The sequence below is a fragment of the Pelodiscus sinensis genome, chromosome 5, assembly GCF_052426305.1.
Source record: "Pelodiscus sinensis isolate ZL-2025 chromosome 5, ASM5242630v1, whole genome shotgun sequence".
In the NCBI taxonomy this organism is placed as follows: Eukaryota; Metazoa; Chordata; order Testudines; family Trionychidae; genus Pelodiscus; species Pelodiscus sinensis.
The window spans coordinates 69689732-69713844 of record NC_143056.1 but is presented as its reverse complement, the minus strand read 5'-3'; the positions used below and the strand labels follow the sequence as shown (position 1 = coordinate 69713844).

Here is a 24113-nt window from a genome sequence, read left to right as displayed (position 1 = left end):
CCTGTCTTTGAATATATGCTTGACTCTTATTGAGGCTGTTAATTTTACTTACCGGAGTATTAAACTGCTCTGGGGGAAGAACACCTCTGTTCTAAATACAGTATTTCAGCTGACATGTTACCCCTGCAGCCGGTCTCCTAGACTGGGTAATGATTCTGACTGCTAAAGCTGTAAAACACTAGTTGTGTTAAAGTCAAATTCTGCAATAAAAACAATTTCGGGTAAGTGGAAAAACTTAATCTGTATGTAAACATGTTAGGTGCACGGTTTATATACCCTTTTTGCTGATTGGTCTGGAATAATTAGTATGTAATCTAACTATAAGGGTAAGCTCTATGTAGGACTCTCCACTCAGAATATATCAGATTTTTTTACATGAAATTGAAGTGTCATACTAAACCGTATTACTGAGTAATATAAACTCACTTAAAAACGCTTAATGCTGTGGAAAAACTAGCTATGGGCCAGCCTTGCTATAAGTCCAAGACATGTTCCAAAGAACTTGGACTTCTAGCAAAACAACTTAGAGGGGGAATTTTTTTTGTCTGAGCTCCATTTGTGCAAATTGGGGTGGTGTGTGTGGGGTTTTTTTTTTTTGGCATGACTTAAGAGGGGGGTTTGGGAAGACTTACAATGCATCAGTTCCTACAAGTGTCAATGACTTTAGTGCGGAACGGATGGATACCAGAGCGACTTATAGCGGGGATGCCCTGTACCCCCATTAAAAAAAAGTGTCCTTGTGTTCAACTGCACCTTGTAGCCCTTTTATGACCAGATGTGTAACAGCCGCAGTTAGAATGTGGTAGATTAGATCCAGTGTGTGTCATAAATCCTTGGAGACAGGAATTTTGAAAGTTGGAGGAAACACAAGGTTTTGTGATATGCATAAGAATTCTAAATGAAACTGTATTGTTTGATAGTGAAGCACTTAATTTCCAATTCCCAAAGGTCTGATGTTGGGCAGTTAGATTCTTCAACAGCTTTTTTTTTCTTTTTTTTTAATTATCTAGGTACTTACATGGCCCCTCCTCAATGAAGTAGCTCAGAGCCTTAATTAGGAACAGATGAGATGAGGAATAAAACAAACAAATCCTGATGCCAGCCTGCATAATGGCACAACAAGCCTGTCTATCAGGTTCCTTGTAGGCCTTTTTTATATACTGTATTTTACAAGCCAGTTTAATTGCTCCATGAACTGTATCCTTTAAAAAAAAAAAAAATAGAAGTCACTTCAAGAGACTCTAAAATCCAAACGGCTACTGAGTCTCTACTCACCCCATGAATTCAATGAACTCACTTTTCTCCAAAGAATTTTGCAGTCAGTGGGAAAAGATAATCTGGCTTCATAGCTTTTTGGCTGCTTCTAGACTGGCAAGTTTTTCCGCAAAAGCAATTGCTTTTGCGGAAAAATTTGCCAGCTGTCTACACTGGCCACTTGAATTTCCGCAAGAACACTGACGATCTCATGTAAGGTTGTCAGTGTTCTTGCGGAAATACTATACTGCTCCCGTTTGGGCAAAAGCCCTCTTGTGCAAATGCTTTTGCGCAAGAGGGCCAGTGTAGACAACGTGGTATTGTTTTAGCGCAAAAAAGCCCCGATTGCGAAAATGGTGATCAGGGCTTTCTTGCGCAAAACCGCGTCTAGATTGGCATGGATGCTTTTCCGTAAAAAGTGCTTTTGCAGAAAAGCGTCCATGCCAATCTAGACGCTCTTTTCCGCAAATGCTTTTAATGGAAAAACTTTTCCGTTAAAAGCATTTGCGGAAAATCATGCCAGTCTAGCCGTAGCCAACGTGTATTGCAAAGACCTGTGTCTTTAAAAGTTTAAAGTATGGGTTCTTTGAGGTATAATTATGGATTTTGTGTCTTTAACTAGTAAATCTTTGTCCCCCTCTTCAAGTAGCTTGTTAAAAAGTTGTGTAGCATAATTCTCTCTTCTCTCCCCTCCCCCTGTTCCATTAGCATATTGAAATTCAAATTCCATCTACAGGCAGTCCCCGGGTTACGTACAAGATAGGGACTGTAGGTTTGTTCTTAAGTTGAATCTGTATGTAAGTCGGAACTGGCGTCCAGATTCAGCCGCTGCTGAAACTGACCGCCAGTTCTGACTTACATACAGATTCAACTTAAGAACACCAAGCTTCCCCAAGTCAGCTGCTGCTGAAACTGATCAGCGCTGATTCCAGGAAGCCTGGGGCAGACCAACTCTGCCTCGGGCTTCCTGTAGTCAGCGCTGGTCAGTTTCAGCAGCGGCTGACTTGGGGACGCCTGGGGCAGAGCAGCTGAGGTGCTGCTGGGTTGCTCCAGTAGCACCGCTCCTCGGCGCTACTGGAGCAACCCAGCAGCACCCCAGCTGCTCTGCCCCAGGCGTCCTGATTCAGCCACTGCTGAAACTGACCAGCAGCGGCTGAATCAGGACCTGGGGCAGAGCAGCTGGGGTGCTGCCGGATTGGTCCAGTAGTGCCCAGAGCGGCGCTGCAGGACCAATCGGCAGCGCCCCAGCTGCTCTGCTCCAGGGTCCAAAACAAAAGCCTGGTCTGCTGGGGGAGGGGCACACTAGCCGCGCCCCACCCCCCCCAGCAGACCAGGGACACGGGGAGCAGAGCCGCAGCGGGGTGCCGCGCCTCTGAGGCTTTGCTCTGGCAAAGCCTCAGAAGCGCAGGATCCCCCCGCGGCTGCGGCTCCAGTCCCGGTGCCTGTGGTCTGCTGGGGACGGTCCCCAGCAGACCACAGGCACCCGGACTGAAGCGGCAGCAGCGGCGGGTTCCCGCGCTTCTGAGGCTTTGCTCTGGCAAAGCCTCAGAAGCGCGGGAACCCGCCCGGTGCCCCTGGTCTGCTGGAGACGGTCTCCAGCAGATCAGGGGCACCAGAGCAGCTTACGAACGGGGCTTTCTCACCCCGGAGCTCGCAGGTAGCAATCCGCTACCTCGACCTCCGGGGCGAGAGAGCCCCGTTCGTAAGTGCGGATCCGACATAAGTTGGATCCGTGTAAGTCGGGGACTGCCTGTAGTAATCTCTCACCTGATTAAAAACAGTAGTTGTAGACCAACAAATATCTATAGTGTTATGAGCTTTCATGGGCAAAACCCATTTCAGATGATCTTGAGTTAGGCCAGTGGTCTCCAACCTTTTTATACCCAAGATCACTTTTTAATGTCAGGACAAGCCAAGATCTACCCCATCCCTTCCCCAAGACCCCACTCTTTCCTTGAGGCACCTCCCTCTCTGTTCCCCTTCTCTCCATCACTTGCTATATCCATCCCTTATACACTCTCACGGCATGGCTACACTGCCGCTTTTATTCAATAATTCTGTTGGAAGAAATTTTTCCGATATTTGGTCCATCTAGACTGGGCCAAGTGTCGGAAAACCCCCTTCTTTTGGAAGCCCCCTCATTCCTTGTGGAACAAGGAGTACAGCGGCTGCCAAAAGAGTGTGTTTGCTGGAAAAACTCCAGCAGTCTAGCCTCATTGTGTTGAGATAGGAGATGCGGGCTCTGGGGTGGGAATGAGGGATTTAGGGGTGGGAAAGAGTGAAAGGTGCAATTTCTGGGAGGGAATTTGGATGCAGGAGGAGGTGGAGAAGGGGATGCTGGCTCGGGGAGGGCTCCAGGCTGGGGAGTGTTGGGCTCAGGTGAAGGGTTGGGGTGCTGAGCAAGCTGCAGGCTTGTGGCTGTGAGGGTGCAGGAGTTTGGGTTGGGATGTGAGGGGCTCAGGGCTGGGAGGTTGGGAGTATGATCCGCTCAGGGCACAGATTTGCAGTGTGTGTGAATGGTGCAAGTGTGTTGTGGCAGAAGACTGAGGATGTGAGCGTGCAGGAGTTTGGGGATGAGAGGCTCAGGATAGGGGGTTCCCAGTATATGGTAGGCTCAGATTTGGGGTTGGGGTGGGAGGGGGGTACAGGAATGGTATAATGCTGTGGCCAGATGAGGGCTTGGCCCCAGTTGGGGGACTTGTTTGCCAGGTTCCATTTTTAAATAAAATACTATGTCAAACACAAGATTTCAGCCTTGTCTTTGAGGGGGCAGGAAACCTGTCTGAGTCAAGGGGCTACACAAGTGAGATACAAAAACACAACACCTCCAAACCCCTCAGGCTTCACTAATGTGGCCCCAACTGTGCTGTTGGGGACTGAGTGTCAGGGCAAAGGACTGGGGCAGGGGACAGAGTGCTGGTGGATGCTGGGGCAGGGTACTTGTGGGGGTCTGGGTAGGGAGAGGGGACAGGGACTGGTACCTGGGGATCTTGCAGCTGCGTGCCAAGGCCCAGGAAATGTGCAGGCTGCTCCCCCATCCCCCCCCCAACAGCGGCTCAGTACCTGAAACACTGGTCTGTTGCATGCCTGATGCTTTCCTGTGTGGGGTGGGAATGGGGAGAGGGGGAGTCCTGGGCCACGCCAGCTGGAGCTGGTGTGCAGGAGACTGTATTCCCCTGCTGCCTTCCTGCGTGGGAGGGAGGGGGAGTCCTGGACTGCGCCAGCCCCAACCACTTGAACAGCGTGCACCTTACTCCTCTGCTCCCCATGGCAGCGCAGGCCGCCTGAGCAGCTGGAGCCAGTGCAGTCCTGGACCCCCACCCTCTGTTCCCCTGCTGCCTTCCTGCACGTGGGGAAAAGTCCCCAGCGCACGATAGACCGGCATTTTAGGTACTGTGCTGGCTGTTGGGGAGGGGTGAGGTGGGGAAGGAAGAGCAGCCCGTGCACTTCTGGGACCTGGTGTGCAGCTGCAGAACTCCCCCCTCCTCCCCCCCCCCACCCTGACTGAAGCCTGCGCTCCTCCATGTCCCTGGAGGTAGCATCAGCGTGCCATTCATCTGGGGGGGGGCAGTGAAGGGGGGCCCCCGAAAGCCTCGCGATCAACTGGTTGGGCTCCCAGGATCGACCAGTTGATTGCGATCGACGGGTTGGTGACTACGGAGTTAGGCACGCCAATAAAGCTATCGGTGGTTTAAAGGTGCCAAGCTTTAGATTCCCATTTTCATGACAAATTATTTGAATTGCTAATTTTTTTATGGCTGCTAGGCTACATCATACAAGGTATGTCTACACTTGCACCCTCTTTTGGGAGAGGGATGCAAATGAAGACATTTGAAATGGCACATGAAGCTGGGATGTAAATATCCTGTGCTTCATTTGCATATTGTGCTATTTCAAAATAACAGATACTGTTAAAATGCAGCTATTTCGAGAGAACCCTTCTCTCAAAATAACTGATAAACCTCATTGTATGAGGAATAAGGGTTATTTTGAGAGGTTTTCTCTTGAAATTCCTGCGTCTTAACAGCGTCTGTTATTTTGAAATAGCGCTATAACGTTAATATACAAATGAAGCGCGGGATATTTAAATCCTGGCTTCATTTGCCATTTCTAATGTCTTCATTTGCATCCCTCTCTCAAAAGAGGGATACCCACAGTGTTTCTCTGATCCTGAGAAGAGATCTGTGATAAGTGAAGAGAAATACCCTTCAGGAAACACTCTTTTTAGAAGTGGAAAAGGTTGCACTTGGGGATGTGATAGTGTAGTTGATTAACTGGTTAACCAATAAGCAAAAGCTTATAGGTTAATACTATAGACTGCATGCATTTCCCTCCCCATCCCTTGTCAGTAAATTTTTTGCAGGCTGGTCAGCAGCCTGGCTTAGTTCTGGCTCATGCCAGGTCTAGAACGTACCTCTGCTGAGGCTCTGCATTTAAAGTGTGTTAGGAGACAGGTGGGCAGGCAGCCCGGCTTAGTTCCCACTTGCACTGTGTCCAGGAGCTCAGGTACCCCCTTAGACAGGGGCTGCTGCCACCCCATGCTGTTGCCTCTTTATCTGAGGTAGCCAGTTCACAAGGGGAGCTGTTTTTTAAACTATTTCCCCTGATGGACCAGCTCCCACCTGACATCCCATGCTGCCTCTGAGTGTTCAATTAACTGATATTTAACTCCTTAGTTGCAGTTGTAAGGTTTGATTCTGCAGCCTCTTGGTTTTGGGTGAAATCTGGCTATGCAGGGCAGTAGGCACTATGTCTTGCAGTGAATATAGGATTCAATCCTTAAAGCTTTATTACTAATTTACTCAATTTGCAGAGTTGTAATTGTGATGGTCCCAGGATACAACAGGCAACAGGTAGGTGAGACCTTTCTTGGGCCGACTTCTGTTGGTGGAACATTTGAGCTTATAGAGAGTAATACTTTACATCTGGGGGATGAAGCAGAGGATGAGCTAAATAACAGTTGGGGAAAGATGTTGGAGGTGGTCATTTCTGTTGCTTCTTCTGTTAATAAGTTGAGGCTACGTCTACACTGGCATGATTTTCCGGAAATGCTTTTAACGGAAAAGCTTTCCATTAAAAGCATTTTCGGAAAAGCGCGTCTAGATTGGCAGGACGCTTTTCCGCAAAAGCACTTTTTGCGGAAAAGCGTCTGTGGCCAATCTAGACGCGCTTTTCCACAAAAAAGTCCTGATCGCCATTTTCGCGATCAGGGCTTTTTTGTGGAAAATAAATCTCTGCTGTCTACACTGGCCCTTCTGCGCAAAAGTTTTTCGGAAAAAGACTTTTGCCCGAATGGGAGCAGTATAATAGTCTGTGCTTTTGCAGAAATATCTTACATTAGATAGTCAGTGCTTTTGCGGAAATTCAAGCGGCCAGTGTAGACATCTGGCAAGTTTTTCCGCAAAATCTGCTTTTGCGGAAAAACTTGCCAGTTTAGACACAGCCTGAGTGTTTATTAAGCAAGAGTTTCTTCTTCATACATGCTGGGGCTGCTACCATGCTCCCTGGCTTGAAATAGTAATCTAAATGGCTACGTCTACACTGGCCCCTCTTCCGGAAGGGGCATGTAAGTAAGAATAAGAGCCTCCGGAAAAGGGCACTTTTTCCGGAGGGTCGGGGCCAGTCTAGACGCTCTTTTCCGGCTTTTTTTAAAAGCCGGAAAAAAGCGGCGGACATTTTTATTTAAATGCCGAGGGGGATATTTAAATCCCCCGCGGATTTCCCTACGACGACTGCTGAAATTTACATGCCCCTTCCGGAAGAGGGGCCAGTGTAGACGTAGCCAATGTGTCTTCTGCCTTCAGCACCTCTAACTGTTAAACAAGACTGTTTCAACACCAATGCTCTGCTTCCTACCGCAGATGTGAAGAACTATGTAAGCTCAAACTTGTACCTTCCGCCAACAGAAATTGGTCCAATAAAAGATTACCTCACCCACCTTGTCTAACTTCATTTAGCCACTCAAATTATTGGAGTAGTTTCAAGTATTACTCCTGTGCCTGAGTCTTCCATCTAGTTGCTGTGTGGCTTTTTAAAATCCTGCTTTTCTTCTGTTGCTAAATGAAAGACCCAGTAAATGGTATGAATATTAATATGTAGGAGGTAAGAGGGGCCAGTGTTTGCAAAGTAAAAGTAAAAACAGAATAAGCTTTCAGAGTGATTTTGGTGGGTCTCTTGTACAAATTGACTGTCGTGACACCATATCCCTACTGGAGTTCTGATACATGGGTTTGCTGCTTCATTTTGGTTTTATGTGGCGCTCAAAATGGGCTTACCAATAGCAAGTATGAGTATCTATATCTCTTGGTATAAGACAATTATGACAGCAGCTTGAGTCTATTTGCTGCTATTCTAGGCTTCAAAGTGACTTGCTGTGCAGAAAGCACCTCATTTTGAATGTGTAGTCTCACCAGCTTTCAGACTCATAATAAAGATTCTCACTGAGAATCTTTATTAAGAGTTTAGTACCTAGGATTCCCTAGAAATAACTTGAATTCCTGATCTAATTTCATAATGTGGCTGATATTTTAACAGACTCTTCTCTTCAATTACTTCTGGTCTCTCATGATTGCATTACACTTCCTGTGCAGTCTAATATTCCTATGATCAGTTGCATATGGAAAAGTGGTAAGAATGTCTTCAATGAGAGCGCTCTACAGATGGCTAAAGGTTAGTTGGTGTCTTTTCTCTACTCTGACCCCTCCCCTTTCTCTCTCTCTGCTGGAATGGAAGAGCCAGACCCATGAATTCTGGCAGCTTACCCTTCCAGCTGTTGGTCTTCAGAGCATCAGTGACAGTGATGCCTCCAGCCTGAGGAGAACACTTGGATGGCCCTCTACAAATCTCAACCTGTTATGTTCCATTTAGTAGCACTTGTTCATCCAATAGTAGACCAGATGGATAGTGCACTCTTGCTCTGCTCTTCTCACTTGGTGTTGGAAAGAAGTGAAGGCAGGCACCTCCGTCCCCACAGCTTAATAACTTTCCCTACAGCTGGCAATAAGTAAGGACCCCATATTACAATTTCCATTAACGAGGAACTGAAATAGATGACTGCAATCTCCTCTCTCCAAAAGAGGCACAGACAACACCTGAAGGAATTTGAAATGGTAAAATGGTAGAGGGATGCCTGTGTTCTAATGTCCAAGCATTCTGTTACCTCCTGCAAGGGAGATGGCTCCACCTGCTTTTTGATACAGGTAATCTGTTTTCCCTCCATTGTACCATCATAAGAGACTGCAGTCTGTTTTAGCTTGGAGTTCTGCTTAGTATGTTACACTGAAAAGATTTGGGTCCACACTGCATAGTTCAGATCTGGATTAAAATTGTCCTAATGATTGGTGCTTGGGCTCCTTTCTCTGAGCTGTATCTTAAATGTAATTCTGTCTGGTTTTTTTAATAATGACTGAAACATTAATGGTTCCTTTTGGAGAGACTACAGTCCTGGAAAACTAAGTACACCCCAAAAGGCAACACTCTGGACCAGATTCCTCAGAGCATCATACTATTTCTGTTGTAGCAGAATTGCTATAGTATTATGCATTGCTTCTCGTCTCATGTTTAAATCATGAGTGGATAAGATCTTCACTTCATTGAGTTGAGGGCAATTCTAGCTCTTTTAAAATTGTTCTTTAGGCCTGTCTTGGGTGGCTGGATTTTTAGGATGTTGACAGCTGTTGGGGATGGGGAGGGGAAGAGTTTTACTATTTGGATTATGTAAAGACTAACCTTAAACAGCTGGTAGGCTTTTTTTGCTATGCACCCAAGAAGCTCAGTGTGCTGATCTGACTTGCATTGTTGGTTATGCAGTTGTTTAATAGGATAGAAGTTGACTTAACTTCTGAGATCTATTTAGCATGGTACCCCAGGGCTAACATTCTGTGAGTTTTACAGTATTTAGTATTCTTCATTCTGAAATATTTGAGAAATTTATTGATCAAATGTTTGATTAACCAACTACCGTGGCTTTCTCAGCAACTTTACTGCTGGTTTACATTTTAGGACTTCACTTAAAACCCTCATTTTTGGGAATAGACTGGTTTTAACTGAGTTTCTACTTGTCTATTTGTCTCTTGCAAGTGATGAATTTAGCATTTTGCTTTAATGAAGGCTGCTAACGTATAAAAAGTGGGTAGGTGTACTAAAGATACAGTCCCTGACCCTGTTACTTGCAGTTACAGGTAAAGTTCCTGAACACACATTAATGAAGCTAAAGAACTTGCTTTGGCAGCAGTCGTCAGTCTTTCATTTGTAGACTCCTAACTCTGAGTAGAGATACAGACAGTTTTGAAAAATCAAGCATAGTCTGCAGCTCCTCAAGGGTCTGCCAAGACCACAAGTTAAAAATCACTCTGCTATGGCAGGGATCTCTTGCTTCAGCTGTTTAAACAGTGTTATCACATGTGGCTGTGAAGACAGCATTAGTTTTACACTAGATTCACTTTAAAGTTGTAACTTCCTGAATTTGTAGGCAGTCTGCAATCTTCTTGGCAGCAATTCAAACTCTCCACTTAAATGAAAGGGGGTAGTAGCTCCTGTCCCTCCATAAACCTGGTATCTTAGTTTTGTTTGGGTGTTACCATTTAGGTAAGCTAAGGCTATGGAATTAAATTCCATGTCACTTAGACCTTTCTGCCCTTTATCTTGGATCACTTACTCTGGGATTTTGGCAAGTGGCATGGCTGAGGCTGCCATCGCTATTGGCAATGGTGTCCCTTTGGCACTAGGTTTAAAAACTACTCTGTGCTATTGAGCAAGGTGAAGCTACAGTTATCCAAGCATGCTGGTACAGAGGGGCCAGGGAGGCGATGAGGGAAAGGCTAAGGCAGTGGTCTCCAACCTTTTTGACCACAAGATCACTTTTTCAATGTAAGTGCAATGTAAGATCTACTTCAAACCCAGTACCCTTGTTCCACTTCCTTCCCACCCCTTCTTTGACACCCTGCCCCTGCTCCACCACTTCTCCGACACCTCACTCACCCTGCTCACTCCATCCCCCTTCTCCCCGAACCTCATTCACTTTCTCCAGGCAGGGCATAGGGATTAAGTTGCAGGCTCTTCTCTTGGATCAAGGGATTTGGAGTGTGGGAGGGACTCTGGGCTTAGCCCCAGGTGGGGCATTGGGGTCCAGGAGGTGTGTCAGGGTGCAAACTATGGGAAGGAGTTTGGGTGCAGAGGGACTCATGTCTGGGGCAGGAGGTTAGATGCAGGAGGTGGTTCAGGTCTGTGACAGGGGTTCAGGAAACAGTTAAATGGTGCCCACTCAGAGCCTGAGATGGCTTCTGGCTGATGGAGCAGTGTGGCTAAGGCAGGCTTACTCCTGCCCTGGCACTGCAACACTCCTGAAAGCAGCTGGCATGTACATCAATGGCTCCATGTGCTGCCCCTCATCTACAGGCACTGAGCCCACAGCTTCTACTGGCCACAGTTCCCTGTTGATCAGTGGGAGCTGCAGGAGTGGTGTCTGCAGGCAAGGACAGCATGTGGCGATTCCCATCTCTGCCTCTCTCATGGGCTGCAGGGACATGCTAGCCACATTCAGAAGCAGCAATTACCATTGGGATAATTACTCCAGCCACAACAGGTTAAATTTTTAGAACTTAAAGAATTGAATTTAAGCATCAGAAATGAAAATCATGAAATGCACAGACCAGTCACAAACCCAAACTAACCCACTTTGCAAGCAGTCCAAGAAATAACAACAATCCCCCACATGTGTTGGGTCAGGAGATGAGTGAAGGACAGTGTGTGTCTCGGATTCTTTCTCTCTCTCTCTCTCTCTCTCTGAGTGACAGATTTGTGTTGCCAGGCTCCCTCCATCCCCTTCTGTCTGGGTGGAGATAGGGAGTACACCTCGACATCTGCGCCCCCTTCTCCCTCCCACATCCTGTACAGCAAGCAGGAGGCTTCTAAGGGGCAGCTCCAAGGCAAAGGGCAGGAGCAGCATGGCAGTGGCTGCAGGGGCAACTGAAGTGCAGCCACTTGAGAGCTTCCCGGCCAAATCTGTCACGATCCCCTATCAGAGGCTCCAAGATCTACTGGTAGATCCAGTTGGTGACTGGGCTCAGGAGTGCATTATGTGTTCATGTCTCCAGGCAGTGGCTGTCTCATAGCAGAAAAAGCCCTACTACTTTTAACGAAGCCTCCTTAGTTGAAGTCACAGAAATTCTGTGGATTAGTTTACGTGGCTTTGCTTTTTTTTGGCTAGGAAAGTTCTTGTTCTATACCTGATGCCACTTATGCTGTCTAGCTGAACACCAGCACTTGTCTCAGAGGCACATGGAATATCACTGGAACTATGACTTAAGAGCCTTGCAGGACAGCCTGAAACCCAAAGGTGCTGTTCCTTAAAATATAAAGGAAGCAAGAGTAGGTTATACTGCTTGCTGGAGATGGGGGAAGGTGACAACATAATCACAGATTCCTTACTTCTAGTGAATGCTGCTTGTGAAAACAGTGTAACAGCTGCATATGTATGAGCTTTGGTTGTGATGGTCTATTGCAAGTTCCATAGAATATGGCACTCATTAGCAAAACATTGAAGCCCAAACATGTCAGAACTATGCATTTGAACCCTTCCAGTAACAGCCACGTTCAAACACTGAAATGCTACCCTTACAAGGTTCTGTTCTCTTTTTGGTCAGAGCTTCTCTTTAGTAGAAAGGCAGATTGTATTGAAACTGGCTTGTGATAACTGAATCCTTCCAGGAGGGCTCATGTATGGATTTACAAGGCAAGGAGGATCAACAATTTTGGCTTCTGCCACCTCTTGAAAATCACCTCAGTGTCACTCAGGTTACACTTGAGACACTAGGGTGTGTGGGTGGTGGCATTTTTTTCTCTTCTGGAGGAGCAAGAAATGTAGCTTAGTAGTGGTGGCATATTAACGTTTATCTGAGCCCATAGACCAAAAGCCTCGAGTGACTAGTGAGTGCATGATTCAACTCTTGAAAACCCAACTTGTTTTCTTAAAGGGGCCTGACTTTCAAGCACAGCACAATAGCCTAGGTGGAGAAGGATAATTCCATTTCATGGAGGATATAAGTATTTCAAAATTTTGTCCTGGTTGGCAGACTCCTGGAGCTGGGCCCTTCAAGAGCTGCCTGTAATACAGAATTGCTGGCATCAAAACAAACACCATGGGATGAAGCTACAGTGAGGTTTTCATATTCAAGGGTTTTTTCTTAAAAGCTCACAAAATAGAATCGAGTAGGCAAATACTATGTGGCTTGTAAAGCAGGTTCTGATCGACACCACTAAAAGCTTTCGTAGCTGAATGAGTAGCATTCCCAAATGGGAAGCCTAAGCTGGCAAACTTCTTCTTGTTGTTGTTTTAGTGATTCTCTATGCAACCAGGATACTGATGTATTCTTTCTGGGGTGTGGGGCAGAATTTCCCTGTCTTAAAGTAATTTGCCATATTTCTGTAATGGGGTGGTGTTCTACACAGATGTGTTAGAAATTGGGTAACTGAATAGTCAAGTAACCACATGAACTCTTATTGGTTACTTGACTATTCTGTAGTCCCCTGCACTAGAGGCAGCAGTGCAGGATGCCAGGTGAGATCCAGTCCATGAGAGCCAGTTCAAAACCAGCTCCCCTCGTGGACTGGCTGCCTGCCACTCTGCACTGCTGCTTCTGTATCAGAGACAGCAGTGTGGAGTGGCAGCAGCCCCTGTCCATGGAGGGGTGGGGGGATCTGAGCTCCCTGCAGAAAGAGGCTGCTGTGCCTGCAGAAAGAGGCTGCTGTCCATGGGGAGCTCACACCTGCCGAACAGGGGCTGCTGTTGGGGACCAGCCTCTGTCCATGACAGGCTCTCCCCAGCACTAGCTTCTGCTTCTCTTAACCCCCTCCTAACTGATACAGAGGCAGCAAGGGGGGGAAATGCTTATCAGTTAAATCATACAGTTGACATCCCTAGTTCCACAACACGTACCCATTTTTTGCTTGTGTTGGGATCTCTACTTAGAGGGTAGGGAGTGCCCAACATAAGAACAAACATAAAAATGGCCATACTGGGTCAGACCAAAGGTCAGTGGGTCAGACCAAAGGTCATGCTGACAGTGGTCAATACCAGATGTCCCAGAGGGAGGGAACACAACAGGTAATCATCACATGATCCCTCTCCTGTCATCCATTTCCAGACAGAGGCTAGAGACCCTATTCCTACCCATCCTGACTAATAGATTCATGGAGGTTAGGTCCATCAAAGGCTATCTAGCTCTTTTTTTGAACCCTGTTAAAATCCTTGTTTTCATCATATCTTCCAGCAAGGAGTTCCACAGGTTGGTTGTGTGCTGCATAAAGACAAACTTCCTTTTGTTTGGTTTTAAACTTGCTGCCTATTTCATTTGGTGACCCCTAGTTTTTGTATTGTGGGAATAAGTAAATAACTTTTCCTTATTCACTTTCCATACCAGTCATGATTTTATATACCTCTCATATCCCCTCCTATTAGTCTCCTCTTTTTTTTTTTCTAAGCTGAAAAGTCCAAGTCTTTTTACTCTCTCTTCATATGGGACCTGTTCAAACCCCAAATTATTTTTGTTGCCCTCTTTTGAACCTTTTCCAATGCCAGTATATCTTTTTTGATATACTGTGAGGCTACGTCTAGACTGGCCCCTTCTTTGGAAGAGGCATGCTAATTTCTAACTTTGGAATAGGGAAATCCGCGGGGGATTTAAATATCCCACGCGGGATTTAAATAAACATGGCTGCCGCTTTTTTCCGGCTTGGGGAAAAGCCAGAAAAGAGCGTCCAGACTGGCGCGATCCTCCGGAATAAAGCCCTTTTCCGGAGGATCTCTTATTTCTTACTTCGAAGTAGGAATAAGAGATCCTCCGGAAAAGGGCTTTATTCCGGAGGATCACGCCAGTCGACGCTCTTTTCCGGCTTTTCCCCAAGCCGGGAAAAAAGCGGCGGCCATGTTTATTTAAATCCCCTGCGGATTTCCCTATTCCAAAGTTAGAAATTAGCATGCCTCTTCTGAAGAAGGGGCCAGTCTAGACGTAGCCTGACTGTATGCAGTATTCAAGATGTGGGCATACCATGGTTTTATATAGAGGCAATAAGATATTTTCCGTTTAATTTTCTATCCCTTTTTAATGATTCCTAACATTCTATTTGCTTTTTTGACTGCTGCTGTACACTGAATGGATGTTTTCAGATAACTATCCACAATGATTCAAAGATATCTCTCTAGTACTTGGAGCTAAACTACTTTACATATATCAACATTAAATTTGCCATTTTGTTGCCAAATAATTTAGTTTGGTGAGATCTCTTTGAAGGTCTTCACAGTCCCCGAAGTCTCCATTTTGACACTGGGTCACCCGTCCTCTGGCACTACCTTTGGGGGATGCTTACATATGGAAAGCTTCTGGCAAGAACTTTATGCTCCAAGTGGTGAGTGCTTGAATTCAGAAGGTTCTTGCTTCTAGAACTTTCGTAATCTTACTCCAACTTGAAGAAACAATTATTGCAGAGACCTTTATTAACAGGAATTGAAGGCTCTTTTCAATGTAAGCCACTCGCCATCTCCCCCCCACTTCCACAAAACCTCCCTTAAATCTCAAACAAAATCCTACAAGGGGAGAACAGAACTCCTTAGACTGTCCGGCACTTTCTACATGTGTTTGGCATGCACCACACAAAGAGAGAGTTCCCTTTAATCCTGTTTGTGGTGAATCTATAGTTGTCCCAGATTATTTTGGAAAATTTTTAGGAAGCAAAAGCTCATCTCTGGCGGGGGGGGGGGGGGGAAACAGATAACAAATCTTTGATAGCTGGATGGTAAAGACTGTCCGATCCCTTCTTCCAGTCAGTCCTCATTCACCTATTGTACAAAAAAGAATATACATGTATTTCAGAAGAATTGCACATTCGTTACCACTAGTTTTTATATTTAGGGAAGACTTAAAACCCAGTTCACAATTTTGAATATTGCTATTAAGTAGTAATCCCCCCTACCTTGTGTCAACCACCATTTGGAATGACTGATGCTTAGAGGTAGACTTCAACATGGAGGTAATTCCCTTATGATTTGTTGCATGAGAGCAAACCAAGATTTCACTTGTTAATGTTCAACACAAAATTCAGTGACTTTATTTGTATCTTTAATCCTGCTGTGAAGTAACCAAAGTCCACATTGTTGCATCAGATGCTTCTGTATAATGGATGCCAACAAGAGTGTGAAGTCCCTGCAGGAGCCAACAATAGGAGGAATGTCGAATGATGGGGAGGGCACTCTTTTGAGTAGATCTGAGTTTAGGGGATACACTGCTTAGTTAAGCACATTTTGGTTCTATGTGCTAGGGTGGAAATCTAGGAAAAGGCATATCTATGGCTTCCTTTTGTCCAGTTCAGGGTAACTGCATCAATATTGCTCCTCTGCAAGAGCACCTAAACTCAGGCTTCCAGCTCCTCAACTGTTGCTTTTCTTAGGTGGAGACCCACATCGTTCTCCAATTCTTGCTGGGATATTTCCAGGCTGAATAGTTCCATGCCTACAGCATAGTGGTCTCAGTGCAGATAGGTTGCCCAAGGGCACTCGTTTTCTTTTTGGAAATGATTAGCAGGTATAATCACTACATTTGAAGTAACACAACTTCCTCTGCATGTCTAGATTTATTCTTAAGGTAAAACTGTACCGAGCAAACCACAATAACCAACATGTTAAAAGATTACTAGAATTAACCCCAACCCTAACATGGATCCTGGCAGAAACAGTACTTCAGCCTGCCCCCCAAGGGGATTCCTTGTTACCAGTTCATCACGGTTTCTGCTTAGAACAAGCACCCAGTCCTTCCAATCCGAAGGACCAGAGGTCCTGTCTACTTGCTGGATCAGGAAGAAGGGCCTAAATCAGTTTAAAACTGCTTTAGTCAAACTTCTCCGGGGAGGTGACTTCTCTGGAGACATAAAGACCAGAGTGAATTTGATTAACCCTCTCCCCACTGTTCTCATATTTACCCTTCCCATGAAAAAACATACAATTCTACAATACTCCCTAAATACTATAGGGTTGCCAGGTGTCCTGTTGTTGGCCAGACTTTCTGGTCGAAATGTGGATCTGGCAGTGGCTGGTCAGATGTATTGATTCCTCACCACAATGGGTAAATCACTGGGTGATCAACCCACATGAGCCACTGCCCAACCAGGGTTTACCTCTTACCCACATCTTACGAGCAGGCAGGCAGCAGGCTTAGTTTCAGGCTGCAGCTCCCATACTAGTCAAGGAACTGAGGTGTTACTTTCATATACTTTTGAGAGTGTCTACTTATGTAGTGTTCTAGAGACAAGTTGGACCTCGCTGGTCTGGCATCCTTGGGACCTGAATGAGGGGATTTGCTGGACCAGAGGAGGTCTATCCTTTCTTGACCCAGGCTGCCACCACTGCTGCCCCAGCCCCCTGGGTTCTCTAGATGCCACCTTCCCTGCTGCTGCTGGAGCTGGAGCTCCTCAGCCTCCTGGCTCTGTGGCCAGAGCTCTGCAGCTCCCTGGCTGTTGCTGCGCCTAGAGCTCCCTGGCTGCCACTAGGGTGCCCATTACCCCCTCTCCCCACACACACACTGGGGCTCCCCCCGAGTTGCCAGCGCCTCGTCCGGCGGTGGGACAGAAATGCTGGGTTCTGTGGTCCAGGAATATCTGTGGCTGTTGCCAGACCAAGGAGCCCTGATTAAGGGAGGTACAACCTGTACTAGAATTCTTTAAACTGTGTGCTGTGATTTTGTGTGTGTGTGTGTGTGTGTGTGTGTGTGTGTTCCAGTACTGCAACTTTCCATCACTAGAATCTCTAACTTTTTAAAAAAACTGCTTATTTTCACTAACCACATCCTTTGCAGTGTACGAGCATGCAGAGTGATGATCTATAGTAAGATGGAGCATATTGATGCTTTGGATTAATGTGGATCTGTGACTGGTGTGATTGTCCATTGTAACAGGCTTTTAGTCTCTCCCTAGAGTGTCCCTTGAGGATTAGTGTGCTTGTTGCTCTCCATAGAAAGAATGGGAGCTGCATGGGCCTAGAAGGGAGGTCTTGTGTTGCCCATGAGCAGAGCAGACCCATAGTAGGCATGGACAAGGTTCTCTTTTGCGAGGGCATTTGGTGAGGTGCTTTGTTTAGAGTTGCCAGATCTGGTTTTGAACCAAACAGTCCAGTATTTGAGCTTTCCATTGAGGAAAAAAAATTGAGAAAATAAGTCTCATTTTTTAAATAAGATGTAATGTAGATTGTGATAGACTGTCAAGTGTGTCCAGTATTTTTGTTGAAGCCATCTGGCAACCCTAGCCTTGTTTAGCCTACATAACTACAGGAAGTGTCATAAGCACTCTTCCCCATAAAGAGGTATTGGAGGGAGGGGATTTCCACTGACTGAGTAAACAAGGAGCTGACTGCATGGGGCTCCATCAACTTAGTGCAGTTGGGTTGCCTTCTTGGCAGGGGGCAGGAGAATACCATGCAAATCAATTTGGCAGTCTTCTTCCTGACACTCATGTATAGAGGCCCAGGTCTGTGGAGGCTGGGAGGCAGTAGGAGAGAGGTTGCTGACTTTTTCTCAGGATGGGACTCTCATTGCATAGCTGGAAAAATCCTATTTTAAACAAGTGAGATGGGCCACTTCAAAGAAAAGAGTTGGCAAAACTATTCTGTGGTTAAAATGGCAGCCTTCCCTTGACAGAGACCAGGTCCCTATTCCTGCCACTCAACAAGCATTCTGCGGGAGTGTTGGTGAGTAGGCCTCTAATTCCAAAGTTAAGCTATTGCCCTCTTAGCTCACAAGGGTGCAACGGCTAAATACTTCACTTGCAAAACTGTTTGATGGTCTATGACAGGCATGTCCAAAGTCCAGCCCGCGGGCCAATTGCGGCCCGTGTTCCGGTTTAATACGGCCCCCCAGGTAATTTGGCAATATCTATCTTTTATGGCCCCCAACGAATCCATATGTATTGAGATGAATACATTGTAAAATCTCAGTTAATGTCAGTTGGTCTAAGTCAGTTATAAATATATTTGGACACAACATGTATACTTGGTGTTATGTTCCTGTTCATATTTTTTGAACTTAAAAGTTGACAGACAACGTTTATTACCAATAATATGTAATGTACTTTACAATGTTCCTGACATATATTTCAGCTTCCTGGATTTTTTTTCATCTGGCCTTCAGATATGAAAGGCAGAATGATTTAACACCTGTTTAGATTTGTCATCCATGTGACGAAATGAAAAGTATGCCGTTTGCAATAAACTTTGCATAAAATAGTTAATTTGCATTTAATTTTAATGGTTCAAAGAATGTCAGGCAAAATGGTTGGCCCTCACTCATGTTCACTTCATCAAATCTGGCCCTCTTCGAAAAAAGTTTGGGCACCCCTGGTCTATGACAAACAAAAACTCTTCCCTGTTCATGAAAATGATCTTGTCTGGAGCATTGGCTGGCTTGTAAAAACTGCGGGTGCATCTTACTGTCCCTTGAAACTTACTTTGAATGGCAATGCTTCAGAAATGTTTCAAGCTGCTGAAGAGGCTATTTAGAGGGCTGAATAAATAACTGGCAAGTGTCCTTTTTAGTGGAAGCTTGGACCAACCCTGATAATTGCAATATGAACTCTTAAACCACACAAGAAAAACAAGCAAAAAAGCAGATGTTTCTTTATCAGTCTGAAAGGTCAATAGCTCTCATGGCAAAAAGGGAGGGCAAAGCACCTCTGACTTGGTGTCAATCAACACAAGAAGATTAAAACACAATGCAATTAATCACACTTGCATTCAATTCCTCCTCCTTCTTGGTTAACTGCTGAGCCATTTATTTAGACCTGGGAAGGAAATATTCTCTCTGCTTTTTTTTATCAAACTGTCTCTTTATTTTTAACCATAATATGGTGTAAGTATTCTTTTTAAAAGGTAAGTTGAGTGTAAGATGGTAGCACAAGACGAAGAAAAGACAGTGGATGGATGGGACTGACATTGTTAACGTAAAGCACTCTGGGGAACAGAAGTCCAGAATGTTATCAGGAAGGAGATTAAGATAGGGTTTAAAGCTATTTCCGGCCTATATTTCCCAATCTACTCATCTGTGGGCTCCAAAAACAAATGTGGCTGCCTCTGAAATCTGCAGTGTGGTCAGCAATTCTGGTGACATTCAGAACAACTTGTATAGTGGGTATGCTGAGAGTGGTTGAACCTGTATACCCTGGAATCCACTTCAAGGAGGGGAGGAGGGGTGTCTGAGTGCCCTAGCTCCCATTGTAGTTCAGCACCTATAATATGAAGGTGCCCAACTTTGGAACTAGTTGGCAGCAAAGCAGTTTACTATGGAGATAAGGGGAGTTCACATTCCAACAAAGGCTGGATTGGGCCCTAAAGACACCTGCTTCAGCCACAATTTTGACTGCATAGATCTCTGGATTTACTAGGGTTGACAGATGGTTTGACTAAAAATATTGACCCCCTCCTGCCCCCCAAAAAAACCACCAGGGGAAAAAATTCTGTGGGGGGTGGGGGGAGACACCAAACTTGTTGAGCAAAACCAAAAAAGACCATGAGAGTTGTTAAGCAAAGAAACCCAGCATGGCCCCTTTAAGAAAAGCCGTTGAAGCTTTTTGCTGGTGGCCATCTTGTTTTCCTGATTGAACCAGAAGCTACAGAATTTTTGCAGTTCATTTTGGGATAGGGTGCAGTATAGATACACCCTAGATATTTGGATCTGGGTGAGTTGAGGAGGCGACCTGCAGGTTTTGACAGCTGGGTAGTGCAAAGCTTAGGCCTTTGACCTCTGGAAAGATGTGAGAAGTACTCTGGGATCTTGGCTTCCAGGAGGCTCTTGAGGTTTCAGATAGTGGGGTGATGTTCTAAGCCCCGTGGTAGTAGAGCCAGCTGGGTGGGTTCTGAGACAAAGCCATATGGGGTGGGAACTTCAAAACCTCAAGGAGCTTATGCAACCAAATTCCATTTGATGTTCTACAAGAGCTTGGCACTCCAACTCCCTTAAACTCACTTGACAATCCCAGTAACAAGCCTCCAGTTATTGACTCCAGCAAGCCTTGATAGTGCTGGCTGCTCCACTGCTTCCATCAAGGGAGGGAGAAGGGGACCACTTTGATGCACTACATGGCCAATTGGAGGAGGGAGGGGGGAAAAAGGGGAAGGGCAGAAGTGGTGCTTTTCTGCTATAAAATCATGGATAATCTGAAAGGAAACTAACTTCTCCCTTAATCTATGACCATCAATGTAACTTTATTAAATATTAAAACCTCTACATTTTGGACGTCTTCCCCTCTTTCAGCTTGTTGGAGTTGGGTATAGCAGCAGACACTATCCCAGGTTAAAATGCCAGTGGAGCTGTCAGACAAGTCCTTAATTTTACTCTTCTGAGAGGAGCAAAACTAGAACTGCTGAGTTGTCACTACATACTGAAGTCTGATCATAATCGTGTGGCTTTTGACATCACTTGTGGGCCCTAGGTAAATGAAAACAGCATGATTATGAAATAAATGCAAACTACACTGATAGAAGTGATACTGTATAAGCTATTGCCCATTTTCAGAGACTGAGAGGAAACTAAATGTCCGTCAGGGTTTATGACTAGTCAGTGTATTTATTTTCTCTTAGAAAAGCCTGTGCTTAGAACCTCCTCTGTTATCTGGTAGATATCCAGTATGTCAAAGACCAAGATCAGTGTTTTTATCTCTGATTATCAGCTGCTTGCAGAGTTTGCTCTTTTTTGAAGTTGGAACCCTTCCTGTTGCCTCAATATTTATTTTAAATTTCTCCCTTTTGTTGGGACCACAAAGGCTAATGATTTCACAACCGCAAGTGGCCTCCCAAGAGCAGTGAAACTAACCATTTTGGTGAAGGCTAAAGTTCTTTAAACTTTCGAACACCCCAAGATCTATTCATTTTCCTGCAACAAATGAGTCTCAAAGGGCTGAGGCCTTTGCAACCAACTCCTCTCCCCAAAGCCTCATGAGGGATTCATTTTCTGCCTCAGTGGGTTCCAAGCCTTAACATGGCCTTGCATTTATTTTTGCACTTTAAAGCCAAAGTGTGATGCTGACTTTGATTTGTTTATATGCAGCTCTTCTACTGATGGCCAGGCCTTCCTGCAGCACTCTGCTCAAAGTGCAGCTTATTTAAATCTGAGAGCTACAAAGAATGCAGGTGGAGTATCAAGAACAGTTAGAGTTGCCAGGTGTCCAGTTTTTGCCAGGTCTGTCTGTCATTTCTGGCTCCTGTCCTGGTAAAAAAAAAAAAATATATACACTCGTGTGGGTGCGGGGGGGGGGGGGGGGAGGAAGCAAGGAATGCAGGGATTCTTAAAGGTGCAGCAACCTGTTTTTTGTTCTTTTTGCTCAACAAATTTTGTTCCCCTCTTCCCTCCCCCCCCCCCTTTTTTTTTCTCCTGCCATGTTCGGGATTTTTGGTGAAAGCATCCGGCAAGCTGAAGAACAGTGACCTGGAAATTGCATTGCTTGGGACGCTAATATTGTAACCAAAGGTGTGCTGTGTTTGGTATTTTCTAGCTCTTAAATGAAGATAAGTTCTCTGGGAAAGGTGCCTTACTCTACACATGACTCAGTGAATGGTAACAAACAGTACAGAAAGCAAAGCTTAAAAAAAATCACTTAGGGCACACTTACACATCAGGGCTAAACTGGAAATAAGCTATGCAACTTGAGCTACGTCAATTGTATAGCTTACATCAAAATAGCTTATTTTGACTTGGCTCTGTCTATGCAGCAGTTATTTCAAGAGTGCACTTCCTCCAGCTTTCCTTATCCTTTGTACAATAAGGGTTACAGGAGTTGGAGTAAGAAGCCCTCCAACTCAACATTATTTTGACATTGTCAAAATAACTGCTTGTGTGTAGATGCAGACTGTGTTGTTTTTAAATGTCTGTTATTCTGAAATAACACTATGTAGAGATAGCCTGAGTTACTCAGTTTAGGCATGTGCAGATCATGAAAGTTCAATTAAACAGTAGTTTTTTTCTAACTGTTCTTTATTCCTAATGTAACACCCTAAATGGTGTAAGTTTGTATAAAAGATGCTTAATGAAATAAAGTGCAGGATCTACTAGAAAGCAGCACTGGAGTATGTGCTGCTGGGAACTTTTGCTGGCATTAGCTGAGGAGGTGGACAAGCTGATTTAATAGGTCCCTTCCATTCCTAATCCTAATTTACACCTTTCCTAGTGGCCAGGCTAAAGTCATTTTGAAGTGATTTAAGCTGCTTTTTGACACATCAAAATTCATTAGCATGTTATGAATTCCTACTGGAATGAAAAATAAACTGCCATGCGGGCTTTAGCAGTTGTTGCTATGCTTCAGGGATGGCTATGCTGAACTTCACTGCACAGCAGACAGAGTGCTGATCCACAGGCTACCCACTTTAGCAAAAGTGGAATTGTTTGGTTTCTAACAATGGGAAAGCACTGATATACACATTCTTGTGTGGTTATAATATTGTGCACTTGTCTGAAAGGCAATCTGGGCCCTGTCACTCAGGGCTGAAGTATGGAATCATAGAATTGGAAGGGACCTCTAGAGGTCATCAAGTCCTTGGTCCTGCTGTGAGGGCAGGGGACTGTAGTGTCTAGAATGATCATCCCTGTCAGGTGTCTGTCTAACCTGGTCTTAAATATCTCCAGTAATGGAGATTCCACAACCCCCCTAGAGAATTTATTCCACTGTTTAACCACCCTAACAGTTAGGAAGTTTTTTCCTAATGTCCAACCTAAGCCTCCCTTGCTGCAACTTAAGCCCATTGCTTCTGGTCCTATCCTGAGAGGCCAAGGAAAACAATTTCTCTCCATTGTCCTTGTAAAACCCTTTTAGATACTTGAAAACTGCTATCCTATCCCCTCAGTCTTCTCTTTTCTAAACTAAACAAGCCCAATTCTTTCAGCCTTCCCACATAGGTCATTTTTTTTTTTAAGATCTTCAGTCATTTTTGTTGCTTTTCTGTGGACCTTCTCAGATTTCCCCATCTTTCTTGAAATGTGGTGCCCAGAGCTGAACACAATACTCCGATTGAGGCCTAATCAGTGCAGAGCAGAAGAATTACTTCTCGTGTCTTGCTCACAACTCCTGTTCATGCATCCTAGAACCATGTTTAACTTGTCATCCACTATGACCCCTCCAAAAAAAAAAACACTGGGGGAAAAAATTCTTGGGGGGGGGGGGGGAAGAAGGGGAGAACAAAGTTATTGAGCAAAAAAGACCCCGACAGCAGTTAAGCCAACAACAACAACAACAAAAATCACCATGGACCCTTAAAGAGGCTTTTTTGCTGGCGGCTATCTTATTTTTCTTTTCCGGCCAAAAGACAAGCCCCTGTGGAACCAAGTAAGCGGGGGGGGGGAGGGGGGGGCAGAGGGCTGGGCCCGGTTACTGAGTGTATTGTAGGGTTGCCAGGTGTCCAGTGTTTTCACCTCCTGGGGGGGCGGGGGGGGAAGAGAACCCCAGAAAATACCAGACATTTTAGGTATCTGTATCTTCTGACTTTTTTTTAACCGGACAGGAGGCAAAAATACTGGACTGTCCAGATCAATACTGCCCAGCTGGCAACCCTAAACCAGCCCCAAAACAGACTCCCTGTGGAACCCCCACTTGTTACACCCCTTCCAGCATGACTGTGAAATTGATAACTACACTCTGAGAATGGTTGTCCAGCCAGTTATACACCCACCTTACATTAGCCCAATCTAGCTTGTATTTCCCTAGCTCATTGATAAGGTCATGCTAAACTGTGCATGCCTTATTAAAGTCTAGGTATACCATGTCCACTGCTTCTTTCTCCACAAAGCTTTCTTTGAGAGGATAACAAGCCATCAGATGGGTTTGACATGATGAAGCAC

The 24113-nt window shown here is 45.2% G+C and overlaps 1 protein-coding gene across 3 annotated transcripts in view; it reads left to right on the top strand.

Moving 5' to 3' along the window:
• Positions 1-24113, top strand: part of SMOC1 (SPARC related modular calcium binding 1) — a 180511-nt gene that overhangs the window by 1016 nt on the left and 155382 nt on the right. Inside the window, exon 2 of one of the 3 annotated variants that reach the window (XM_075927325.2) lies at positions 7789-7923. The exons of the other annotated variants lie outside the window; for them this stretch is intronic. Coding sequence (XP_075783440.1) covers positions 7888-7923 — 36 coding nt within the window. The 5' untranslated portion in view covers positions 7789-7887. The remainder of the gene's footprint in view (positions 1-7788; positions 7924-24113) is intronic. 3 annotated transcript variants of the gene reach the window in all.